Source organism: Babylonia areolata, chromosome 33, assembly GCF_041734735.1.
Source record: "Babylonia areolata isolate BAREFJ2019XMU chromosome 33, ASM4173473v1, whole genome shotgun sequence".
In the NCBI taxonomy this organism is placed as follows: Eukaryota; Metazoa; Mollusca; class Gastropoda; order Neogastropoda; family Buccinidae; genus Babylonia; species Babylonia areolata.
In genome coordinates, this window is record NC_134908.1 from 13,665,969 (window position 1) to 13,679,839 (window position 13,871).

At 45.1% G+C, this 13,871-nt stretch overlaps 1 protein-coding gene across 3 annotated transcripts in view; it reads right to left on the bottom strand.

Annotated features, from left to right (window-relative positions):
• LOC143276779 (neo-calmodulin-like) overlaps positions 1-13,871 on the bottom strand; it is a 249,390-nt gene that overhangs the window by 82,035 nt on the left and 153,484 nt on the right. For all 3 annotated transcript variants that reach the window (XM_076581420.1, XM_076581416.1, XM_076581417.1), the window contains one exon: positions 11,468-11,501. In XM_076581420.1, coding sequence (XP_076437535.1) covers positions 11,468-11,501 — 34 coding nt within the window. The remainder of the gene's footprint in view (positions 1-11,467; positions 11,502-13,871) is intronic.

Sequence of the window (13,871 nt, forward strand, 5' to 3'; positions counted from 1 at the left end):
ATGGGTAACGCTCTCAGTGCAGCGACGCGCTCTCCCTGGGGAGAGCAGCCTGAATTTCACACTGAGAAATCTTGTGAGACAGAAACAATGATATAATATAATACAAGACAAGACAATAAAATATTGTTCTGATAAAAGAGTCTTTAAAAATCTGAAAATTAATTACGATAAAAGTCGCACAAATCCTGACTAGTTCATGAAAAATGTGTTTTGGCATCATTAGCATTATCACCATGCTAGTCATTACCGTCATTGATATCACAATCCCCATCATCCTAGTGGTCGTTTTTGTCATAATGCGGCATCAATGTCCCTGTTGCTTCCGAAAACGGAGTATGCCTGCCTGACTCAACAATGAGACAAAACACACAAAGCCCATGGCCCGGTCACGTGCATAAGAGTGAAAGTGCATCAAGAGATGCAGGCCATGAAGCACGCTGTGTATCATCAACATGAAAACAGCCCAAGTACATGTGACCAGGTGGGTTGCAGGGGGGGCGTGGGGTGGCAGGCAGGACAGGGGGACAGCACTCCCTGTCCACCACCCTGAAGGCTGTGAGGGTCACTGTCCTCACTGCAGTGTTGTCAGGGCTCGCCACATACATCTGTCAGCTACTACCTGTTGTATAATACTTCTGTCAGCTACTGCCTGTCGTATAATACTTCTGTCAGCACTGCCTGTCGTATAATACTTCTGTCAGCATTACCTGTCGTATAATACTTCTGTCAGCACTACCTGTCGTAGAATACGTCTGTCAGCCACTGCCTGTCGTATAATACTTCTGTCAGCCACTGCCTGTCGTATAATACTTCTGTCAGCCACTGCCTGTTGTATAATACTTCTGTCAGCCACTGCCTGTTGTATAATACTTCTGTCAGCACTACCTGTCGTATAATACTTCTGTCAACCACTGCCTGTTGTATAATACTTCTGTCAGCCACTGCCTGTTGTATAATACTTCTGTCAGCCACTGTCTGTCGTATATATCACTGATTCAGGGACGTCTTTGACCATGGCATACATCTGATTAAAAGAACAGAAAACAAACAAAGAAACAAACAAACCAAAACAAAAACAGTATTTGGGCTTGGAGCCTTCTTCCGGCAGTTTCATTGACAGATTTACCACACCCCATTCCTCTCCCCCCCCCCCCTCCCAAGAATGCTTCAAGCCCAAATATTGTTTCTTTGTTTGTTTTCAAGTAAAATGTATCCCACGGTTGAATACGTTCCTGAATGTTGAATGTTGCCTGTCAGGTTCCACCATCCCGAGGATGACGTGTAGAGTAGCGGTGCTCATGGCGACTGGAGTTTGTACCGTCTGTGGTTCTGTCCCTGCTGCTGGGGCTTCTGCTGTTGCTGCTGCTACCTCATACTACTTCTGCTACTACTGTTGCTGTAGCTGTTGCTACCTCATGCTACTGCTGCTACTACTGTTGCTGTTGCTACCTCATACTACTGCTGCTACTACTGTTGCTGTTGCTGTTGCTACCTCATACTACTGCTGCTACTACTGTTGCTGTTGCTACCTCATACTACTGCTGCTACTACTGTTGCTGTTGCTGTTGCTACCTCATACTACTGCTGCTACTACTGTTGCTGTAGCTGTTGCTGCTGCTGCAACAAATACTGCTGTTACTACTTTTAAATCACTCAGTTCGGCCAGTCCTCTCTTCTCCTCTACACAGACCCCTCGGGTGTCCAGTGGGTGTCTGAATGACCCAACCTTTAGCTTCCGTCGTCAGAATTGTGGTATTCTTTGTCAACATTCACTTCTTCAGTATAAGAGCCTTCCGCTTGCAATATTTTGATGATGGTAATTGGGGTGAAACGCTGTTAACGTCGTCTCTTTCGCCGTTCGTATGGAGAGAGTTAAACTTTTGTTTTGTCCGGAGTCTAAAGTTTGGCGTTGTGGTTCAGTTTTAATGCACAGTGCAGACAATGCGCGGCGACCAGAGAGGGTTTGTGGGCAGTGGTGAACCAGGAGCGGCACACGCCCCATTTGTGCCGTGAAGGGTCATGTATTATTCATCTGATGGGGACACGCAGGCCGTGGTCATACCATGTCTGGTGTGAACCTTCACTGTAACCAGCGGCTTGGACCCTAGTGTTGGTGTGCATCCAGGGGTAAAGTACTGTGTTGGTCTGCGGTGAAAGGGCAACAGTACACTGCGCTCTGCTACACTACGCCCTGCTACATTTCGCTATGCTACACTACGTTATGCTACACTACGCCCTGCTACATTTCGCTATGCTACACTACGTTATGCTACAATTCGCTCTGCTACACTACGCTCTGCTGCACTACGTTAAGCTACACTACGCTAAGCTACACTACTTTATGCTACATTATACTATGCTACACTGTGCTACACTACGCTCTGCTACACTAAGCTAGCTACACCACGCTACACTTTACTTCACTCTAAATTACAACACACTACATTAATCCACACCTAGCTGCGCTACATTCCACTATATCATTCTACACCTATGTCATAATTATTACACCTCGTTACAACTTCATCACACACTGGCACATACAAACATACAGATGCAAACCCATACGCACGTACGCATAGGCTAACTAACTAACTGACTGACTGACTGACTGATTGACTAATTAACTGACTGACTAAAAACATCAACAAAAAAACACACCCTCTTTTACATGTATTATTTCACACACACACACACACACACACACACACACACACACACACACACACATACACACACTTGTCTCTTTCTGAACTCCTCCATATCTACACTCCTTCACAACTCTTCTTCCGATACTCCACTTCTCAGGATACCTCAAGTCAGAACGAAGACCTTTTTCGGTCCTAACTCTTTCTTTCAAGCCCACAAGACGTGGAGCACACTCCTTGACAACCTCCGACACTGACTCACTCACTTTTCTTTTTAAAAATTTTTTAAATTTTTTTTTTTTTAAGAGAATGGAAAAGTGGGAACCGGGAGGGGGGTGAGGGAGAGATGGGGATGGAGGGAGGGGGGAAGGTAGTGGGATGCAGACTTCAAAGAAAGGAAACTCATCTCTCATCTCAGCAATAGCTTGTCCATCCAGAGTATACCTACTCAGGTACATGTGGTTTGCTTGACTGCGTGTGTATGCATAATTAATTATGTAATTATGCAAATGTATGTTAATATGTGTTAAGTCGTGTGTGTGTGTGTGTGTGTGTGTGCGTGTGTGGGGAGGGGAGCGAGTTGTGGGGGGGAGGGGATTGTGTGTACTTGTGTTTATGCATACATGTGTGTGTGTGTGTGTGTGTGTGTGTGTGTGCGCGCATATGTTTCCTGTGCCCATGTGTGTGCGTGAAGTCTGCTAGTTACATTTTGTTAATATGTAACATTGATGTGATGTATAATGGATGAAAGCATGTGTTCTGTAAAGCACTTAGAGAGCAGGTTTCTGGATAGTGTCCTGTGTAAGTATCCATGATGCTGATGGTGATGATGATGATGATGATTATCATTATTATATCATCACAACCATTATCGTTATTATATTATTACTATTATTATTATTATCATTATTAATATTGTTGTTATTGCTGTTATTTCAAGTGGAGACCAAACCACCAGTCACGGCAGCTCGCGCAGCAGCAGTCCGCGAAATCTCTCAACCGATGAGGTAGCACGCACGCGCACCATGAATTATGCATGTCCTCTAATGCACGCTGCCACTCCCCCGACACCCCCCCCCCAGCTCACCACCCCCACCCCGCACTGACTCTACACGTGCAATAGAGGATAACCCGACAAAGGGGTGTGTGTGTGTGTGTGTGTGTGTTTCCGACGCAAGTTACAAGATAGAATGAGACGGGGTGGGTGATTTGGCTGGTAGTTAAGTTCTGTGTGAACATGGGGTGGGTGATTTGGCTGGTAGTTAAGTTCTGTGTGAACAAGGGATGGGTGATTTGGCTGGTAGTTAAGTTCTGTGTGAACAAGGGATGGGTGATTTGGCTGGTAGTTAAGTTCTGTGTGAACATGGGGTGGGTGATTTGGCTGGTAGTTAAGTTCTGTGTGAACAAGGGATGGGTGATTTGGCTGGTAGTTAAGTTCTGTGTGAACAAGGGATGGGTGATTTGGCTGGTAGTTAAGTTCTGTGTGAACATGGGGTGGGTGATTTGGCTGGTAGTTAAGTTCTGTGTGAACAAGGGATGGGTGATTTGGCTGGTAGTTAAGTTCTGTGTGAACATGGGGTGGGTGATTTGGCTGGTAGTTAAGTTCTGTGTGAACATGGGGTGGGTGATTTGGCTGGTAGTTAAGTTCTGTGTGAACATGGGGTGGGTGATTTGGCTGGTAGTTAAGTTCTGTGTGAACATGGGGTGGGTGATTTGGCTGGTAGTTAAGTTCTGTGTGAACAAGGGATGGGTGATTTGGCTGGTAGTTAAGTTCTGTGTGAACATGGGGTGGGTGATTTGGCTGGTAGTTAAGTTCTGTGTGAACAAGGGATGGGTGATTTGGCTGGTAGTTAAGTTCTGTGTGAACAATGGGTGGGTGATTTGGCTGGTAGTTAAGTTCTGTGTGAACATGGGGTGGGTGATTTGGCTGGTAGTTAAGTTCTGTGTGAACAAGGGATGGGTGATTTGGCTGGTAGTTAAGTTCTGTGTGAACAAGGGATGGGTGATTTGGCTGGTAGTTAAGTTCTGTGTGAACAAGGGATGGGTGATTTGGCTGGTAGTTAAGTTCTGTGAGCAAGGGATGGGTGATTTGGCTGGTAGTTAAGTTCTGTGAGCAAGGGGCCGTGAAATTATCTTTGAAGAAAGATTTTGTTTTTCAGAGTAGTTGTTATGTCGATGTTCAAGAGTTTGTCTTTCTTTTTCTGTGGGAAGGTGTGTGTGTGTGTGTGTATGTGTGTGTGTGTGTGTGTGTGTGTGTGCGCGCGCGCGCGCGCGCGACTGTGTGTGTGTGTGTGTGTGTGTGTGTGTGTGTTCACTCTCCCCCTCCCTTTCGTGATTGTGCGAGCACGCATACGCAATTCTGCATGATCTATTTCATGTACATGTGATTGCGTACGTGCGACACACGTGTACATGTGTGACCAGTTGGTAGGAGTAGCCACTCAGTGACTATGTGTACTTCATGTTTGGTAATTTTAGTGACATGAAGTATGTAACTTTGCTGTGCAACACTGGTATTGTTGGTGACATGAAGTATGTAACTTTGCTGTGCAACACTGGTATTGTTGGTGACATGAAATGTGTAACACTGCTGTGTAACACTGGTATTGTTGGTGACATGAAATGTGTAACACTGCTGTATAACACTGGTATTGTTGGTGACATGAAATGTGTAACACTGCTGTGTAACACTGGTATTGTTGGTGACATGAAATGTGTAACACTGCTGTATAACACTGGTATTGTTGGTGACATGAAATGTGTAACACTGCTGTGTAACACTGGTATTGTTGGTGACATGAAATGTGTAACACTGCTGTATAACACTGGTATTGTTGGTGACATGAAATGTGTAACACTGCTGTGTAACACTGGTATTGTTGGTGACATGAAATGTGTAACACTGCTGTATAACACTGGTATTGTTGGTGACATGAAATGTGTAACACTGCTGTGTAACACTGGTATTGTTGGTGACATGAAATGTGTAACACTGCTGTGTAACACTGGTATTGTTGGTGACATGAAATGTGTAACACTGCTGTATAACACTGGTATTGTTGGTGACATGAAATGTGTAACACTGCTGTGTAACACTGGTATTGTTGGTGACATGAAATGTGTAACACTGCTGTGTAACACTGGTATTGTTGGTGACATGAAATGTGTAACACTGCTGTGTAACACTGGTATTGTTGGTGACATGAAATGTGTAACACTGCTGTGTAACACTGGTATTGTTGGTGACATGAAATATGTAACACTGCTGTGTAACACTGGTATTGGTGACATGAAATATGTAACACTGCTGTGTAACACTGGTATTGTTGGTGACATGAAATGTGTAACACTGCTGTGTAACACTGGTATTGTTGGTGACATGAAATGTGTAACACTGCTGTGTAACACTGGTATTGGTGACATGAAATATGTAACACTGCCTCACCACGGGCTGTCTTAAAATAAAAACACATCTTTTGCGTACGTGCGTGGGTAAGCGCGTGCGTGCTCTCTCTCTCTCTCTCTCTCTCTCTCTCTGTCCATGAAGGGAGACAGGCTGACAGGACAGACGGACAATGGAGGCGGACAAAGCAGTCAGGTTTGTCAGTGTTGTGTATTGTGTTGGGTGAAGAGGAAGCGCTGAGGCGTGTTCACATTCAGCCCACACATCAATACACGCACCTGCTGTCACGTGCATATTATGACTGACAGAGTCATGTGACTGAAAGTGACAATACCAGTTCGGGGGAGGGGGGGTGAGGATGGGGGCAAGAGAATGGAAAAGTGGGAACCGGGAGGGGGGTGAGGGAGAGAGGGGGAAGGAGGGAGGGGGAAGGTAGTGGGATGCAGACTTCAAAGAAAGAAAACGAACTAAACGAAACAAAGAGAAGAGTTTCGTTTCAAGAGAGAAGTGGAAGAAGCATATAAGCATTACTTTTTACACACAGTCACCCGGTGTAACAGGCCAGATCTTACCCTGGTCAGATGTTACCCTGTAAGAACTGGCCTGGGCTACATCTTACCAGGGGTAATGTTTGGCCTAGGCCAGTTTATATCCCCTGGGCCATTTCTTACCCCCTCTCTTTTTCTCTGAAATACATTGATATTTGAAGAGTGCCAAGATGGACAACATTAGAATGAAGGGTATTTGAACTGCGAGGAATATATTTCACACAATAGTTATTACCAATGGGCTTTTATTCAAAACTGGAAAGTTATCAATGAACTTGTTGCTTGGATAAAACTGTTGTTTTATTTGCAATTAAAATTTTCGATATGGAACACCCGTTTTAATTGATATTATCTTTGAACATGAAGTTCGTTCCTAGAGACGTTCAGTCGCTCTGATGTACAGTGACTGCTTTTGATGAATTATGCTAAGTAATCTTGAGTTGGAAATAGAAAGAGGGAGACGTAGTGGCTCACCACGAGAGTTTGCAAGGTTTGTAATATGGCTGTGATTGGGGATGACTTCTATCTTATAATGAAATGCACAAAGTATAATGACTTCCGAGGCAAGCGTGTGCATGAAAAAATATTTGTCTCCGAAGTCGGTTTTCATTTTTGTATTGTTTTTTGTTTGTTTGTTCGTAGGAAGCAGTTGGAATTTGTTAGCTATAAGTACGTTTATCAAATTTGCACATTGTTATTTGAAACATATTTGCGTTTTCTTATTAAGTTATAGTGTTGAGTATTTGAATGTCTTCTTTTGGGCGTAAAAGTATCATTTGATAGCAGTCCTCCATAAGCAACTGGAGTGAAAGGATGAATAAAACTTTAAACGATAATTTTTTTTAAGATAATGAACAGGGAAGAAAGAAGAAATCGAGAAGAGAAACAAGAAAGAAAAAGGTGGTATTGAAGAAAGGTATCTCCACTAAAAAATCAAAGAGCAAGAACAGAGACAAAGAACACACACACACACACACACAAACACACACACACACACACACACACACACACACACACACACACACACACACACACACACACACACTCCCTTTATTGTTGTGTCTATAAACCTTTCATTCACGGTTTTCATGACATCTGATTCTGATTTTGATTCACACACACACACACACACACACACACACACACACACACACACACACACACGCGCGCGCGCGCGCGCTCCATGAAATGATGATTTAGCGGTTTATTTTGCAGATGATTTGGGGAGTCAGCTTTATGTTCCCCTAGGTCTATGTTCCCCAGAATTTTCCTTCAGCCAGCTATAAGTTCTTACATGACTATATTCCCCCAGGTCTATGTTCCCACGGGTCTATGTTCCCCTAAATTTACGTTTTCTGGGTCTTTGTTCCCCCAGGTCTTTGTTCTCTCAGTCTATATTCCCCTGGGTCAATAATCCCCCCAAAACCGTTTTTGGTAGGTCTATGTTCACCCAGGTCTATATTACTCCAGGTCTATGTTCCCCCAGGTCTGTATACCCCCAAGTCTATATTCCCCTAAACATGTTTGTTAAATCATACATACACTTTTGGGTGCTTGTCAGCAGTGGTCAGCAATAGTCAATGGTCAACAGTCAGTAGTGGTCAGCGGTGCTCAGTGGTAGTCAGTGGTCCATAGTGGTCGGTGGTGGTCACCAGTCAGTGGTGGACAGTGGTGGCCTGTGGCGGTCAGTAGTGGTCAGTCATGCTCACTGGTAGTCAGTAGTATGTGGTGGTCAATGGTCGTCAACAGTGGTCAGTGATCTGCAGTGGTCAGTGGTGGTCAGCAGTAGTCAGTAGTTGTCCGCGGTTAATGGTGGTCAATGGTGATCAGTGGTGGTCCGTATATAGTGGTCAGTGGTGGTCAATAGTGCTCTGTGATTGTGGTCAGTGGTAGTCAGCGGTCAGCAGTGGACAGTAATAGGCAACGGTGGTTATTAGTGGACAGTGATGTCAGTGGTTAGCAGAAGTCAGTGGTCAGTGGTGGTCAGCAGTGGTCAGTGCTGGGCAGCGGTGGTCAGTTGTCAGAAGTGGTCAGTGGTCAGAACTGGTTAGTGGTCAGAAGCGGTCAGCAATGGTCAGTAGTGGTCAGAGGTCAATAGTCATAAGTGGTCAGTATATAGCGGTCAGTGGTTGGTTCTGGTCGGTCAGTGGTTAGCGGTTGTAAGTGATCAGTAGTGCTAGTAGTCAGTGGTGGTCAATGGTGGTTAGCTGTCAGTTGTGGTCAGTGTTGCTCAGCAGTGGTCAGCGGTGGTCAGCATCAGTCAATGGTCATCAGTGGTCAATGGATGTCACCTGTGGTCAGTGGTCAATAATGGTTAGTGGTCAGTATATGGTGGTCAGCAGTGATCAGTAGTGGTCAATGGTTAGCGGTAATCAACAGTAGTCAGTGGTCAGTGGTGGGCAGCAGTGAATAGCGGTCAGCAGTGGCCAGTAGTAGTCAGTGGACTGTAGTGGTCAGTAGTGGTAAGCGGTGGTCACTGGGTCAGTTGTCAGTGACCAGCAGTGGTCAGTTTGCAGTTAATAAAATCAAAAACAAAAAACCGGGACGTCTAGATAATGCACAAATGTGACAAACAAAGCAATCTGAAGATGTTGACGTAGTGGTCAGCAGTGGCGAGTACTGGTCAGTAATGGCCAACAGTATAGTGAAATTCTGCTAAAGCGTTGCAATATTGCATACAATGTGATGCAAGCTGAACTCTGATAGTTGTCAGCAGTGGTCATCCAGTGGTCAAACATATTCAAAGACACAATGTACAAATGCGACAACATAATGCAGTCTGAGCACTCTTGAAGTGTGGTCAACCATAGTCAGCTGTGGGGGAACATAGACCTGGGGGAACTTAGACCTAGGGGAATATAGACCTGGGAGAACTTAGACCTGGGGAAACATAGACATGCTCCCCTGCACTGCATCCCAACTAGGTCACTGTTAACCTCTCTGATGTTGTCTGAAAGTGAGCATGATGTGAGCGGGCGTGGCATGGCACGTGAAGGACATTACGAGTATGTCTGTGGGTGGGTGGGGGTGGTGGTGTCTGTGTGTGTGTTTGTCTGTGTGTTTGAACATAGACGCCAGCGTCAAAAACAGGATTGCTTAAGTCAGCGCCGCCTTTGGGAGACTTCGTGAGAACGTCTGGGAGCGGAGACAACTCAGCTCTACCACTAAGCTGAAGGTCTACTGTTCAGTGGTCCTTACCACACTCCTTTACGCCAGCGAGACCTGGACTGGACACGCCAAACAGCTCAACCTGAGCTGTCTCTGCAGGCTCTTCCACATCAGGCGGCAGGACAAAATCCCCGACACGGAAGTCCTGGAACGAACTGGCCTCTGCAGCGTCTAAACCCTTCTGCAGAATGTCCAAGCCAAGTGGGCTGGACATGTGGTGAGATTGTCACACAGCCGACTGTAATCAGCTGGTGTGTCAGGGCAAGCGCTCAGTTGGAGGACAGAAGAAACGCTACCAAGACTGCCTCAAAGCGTCCCTCAAAGTCCTGGGCGTCGACATCGACACTTGGGAGACACTTGCTCTGGACCGTCCAGCTTGGCACAGCATAATCACCACAAAAGCCCGTGCAGCTGAAGCCAGGCGCATCACCGAGGTGCAACGGAAGCGTGCTGTGCGCAAGGCCCGAGCAGCATCCACTGCCCCAACAGCACCCACTCACTTGTGTCCCACATGTGGGCGATACTTCAGGACCAGGATTGGCCTCACCAGTCACCTCTGCACCCACAGCCACACACACACACACACACACACACACCCCACATCTTCCATTTGACTCTTGAAGCCATGGTCATCGCGAATCCGAAGGACGAACATCATCACATCACGTTTTTGACGAACATCATCACGTCACTTTTTTGACGAACATCATCACGTCACTTTTTTGACGAACATCATCACGTCACTTTTTTGACGAACATCATCACATCACTTTTTTGACGAACATCATCACGTCACTTTTTTGCATTAATTGCAAAGTGGCTTGAGGGTTGGAAGGAGTTATATACATTCCCTTTATTATTATCATTATCATTATTATTATCATTATTATTATCATTATTATTATTATTATTATTATTATTGTTGTTGTCGTTGTTGTTGTTGTTGTTGTTGATGATGATGATGATGATGATGTTGTTGTTGCTAGTATTAGTATTGTTATTATAATCATGATCATCGCCATCATCATTATCATCATGTGTTTTATGTGTAAATGTGATAGAGACTGGTTGGGTGAGCGAAGTGTACACAGGGGGTATATTCCAGCCAGGGGGGGGGATAAGAAATGGCCTAGGCTGGTTCTTACCCGGGGTAAGAACCAGCCAGGGATAAGATCTGGCCTGTTTCACCGGTCGAGAGATATACAGACAGACTGATACTTGGATAGACAGGGGGGCGGGGGAGGGGGGGGGGTGAGGGGGGGGGAGGGGGTCTGTGTGTGTCTGTGTGTGTGTCTGTGTGAGTTTGTGTATACGTGTACGTGTGTGTTTCAGAGAGAGAGAGAGGGAGAGAGACATACATACAGACAGACAGACATGGACAATGTTTATTTCCATTTTCTCGACAGCATGAGACATATGAGGACTGTGGTTAAAGGAACACAGTAGCCGGCGCTTTCTCCACACCTGAACCCCGCTCAACATGTTGTGACGTCACTGGACGAGCGGTGCCAGCACGTGACAACCAGCATCACATGCAAATTCATGCAACCAGATTCACATGCACACATACAAATAAAAACACACACAAACACACACACACACGCTCGCGCACGCACACACGCACACACACACACACACACACACACACACACACACACACGCACACACACACACACACACACTCACACACACACACTCACCTGAGTCAATATCCTTCTCTGACTTTTTCTTGCCCTGGGAACACAGGAAACAAAGCAAAACATCAATGAGCACGTGTCAAGACGATATGACAGAACACAATATCATAGGATAAAACGGAAAACAATAAAACAGAATGGAAACATAGAGTGGAATAGAAGAACAGAATGATGAAATACAACAGAATAGAAGAATATAATTCAAAGAAAGAAAAAAAATCAACAAATATTGAAACCAATTTGTATAGATGGAAGAGAAGAGAAAACAATGGAATAAACTACATGTTTATCATGAAATGTACCACGGTCAGGCGGATTATTGGGGGGAGTACAGCAAAAAGGTACAAACATGGACTGAAAATCATATTCAAACACTGGTACAACAGGAATGCTGTTAGCACATACGCATATTTACATGTACATTTAAGTGCATATGATCTCTCTCTCTCTCTCTCTCTCTCTCTCTCTCTCTCTCGTCTCTCTCATGCACCCCTTCCGTATCCCCCCAAAATAAAGCCTACAAGAGAGAGAGAGAGAGAGTGCGTGCGTATGCAAACTTGTGTGTGTGTGTGTGTGTGTGTGTGTGTGTGTGTGTGTGCGTGTGTGTGTCTCGTAGAATATATATATATATATATATATATATATATATATACATACATATGCATAATATTTATAGCCGTTCTCTCTCCCTCTCCCCCCCCCCCCCCCGCTCTCTCTCAAAAAGCATTGTCCTGAATTGTATGGTATGGTTGGCGATGTACACTGGTGGTATGGTATGGTTGGTAATGTACACTGGTGGTATGGTATGGTTGGCGATGTACACTGGTGATATGGTATGGTTGGTAATGTACACTGGTGATATGGTATGGCTGGTAATGTACACTGGTGGTATGGTATGGCTGGTAATGTACACTGGTGGTATGGTATGGTTGGTAATGTACACTCGGCTGGTGATATGGTATGGTTGGTAATGTACACTGGTGGTATGGTATGGTTGGCGATGTACACTGGTGGTATGGTATGGCTGGTAATGTACACTGGTGGTATGGTATGGTTGGTAATGTACACTGGTGATATGGTATGGTTGGTAATGTACACTGGTGATATGGTATGGCTGGTAATGTACACTGGTGGTATGGTATGGTTGGTAATGTACACTCGGCTGGTGGTATGGTATGGCTGGTAATGTACACTGGTGGTATGGTATGGTTGGCGATGTACACTGGTGGTATGGTATGGTTGGTAATGTACACTGGTGGTATGGTATGGTTGGTAATGTACACTGGTGATATGGTATGGCTGGTAATGTACACTGGTGGTATGGTATGGTTGGCGATGTACACTCGTGGTATGGTATGGTTGGTAATGTACACTGGTGGTATGGTTGGTAATGTACACTGGTGGTATGGTATGGTTGGCGATGTACACTGGTGGTATGGTATGGTTGGTAATGTACACTCGGCTGGTGGTATGGTATGGTTGGCGATGTACACTGGTGATATGGTATGGCTGGTAATGTACACTGGTGGTATGGTATGGTTGGTAATGTACACTGGTGATATGGTATGGCTGGTAATGTACACTGGTGATATGGTATGGTTGGTAATGTACACTGGTGGTATGGTATGGTTGGTAATGTACACTGGTGATATGGTATGGCTGGTAATGTACACTGGTGGTATGGTATGGTTGGTGATGTACACTGGTGGTATGGTATGGCTGGTAATGTACACTGGTGGTATGGTATGGTTGGTGATGTACACTGGTGGTATGGTATGGTTGGTGATGTACACTGGTGATATGGTATGGTTGGCGATGTACACTGGTGATATGGTATGGTTGGTAATGTACACTGGTGATATGGTATGGCTGGTAATGTACACTCGGCTGGTGGTATGGTATGGTTGGTAATGTACACTGGTGATATGGTATGGTTGGCGATGTACACTGGTGATATGGTATGGTTGGTAATGTACACTCGGCTGGTGGTATGGTATGGTTGGTAATGTACACTGGTGATATGGTATGGTTGGTAATGTACACTGGTGATATGGTATGGCTGGTAATGTACACTCGGCTGGTGGTATGGTATGGTTGGTAATGTACACTGGTGGTATGGTATGGCTGGTAATGTACACTGGTGGTATGGTATGGTTGGTAATGTACACTGGTGGTATGGTATGGCTGGCGATGTACACTGGTGATATGGTATGGCTGGTAATGTACACTGGTGGTATGGTATGGTTGGCGATGTACACTGGTGGTATGGTATGGTTGGTAATGTACACTGGTGATATGGTATGGCTGGTAATGTACACTGGTGATATGGTATGGTTGGTGATGTACACTGGTGGTATGGTATGGCTGGTAATGTACACTGGTGGTATGGTATGGTTGGTAATGTACA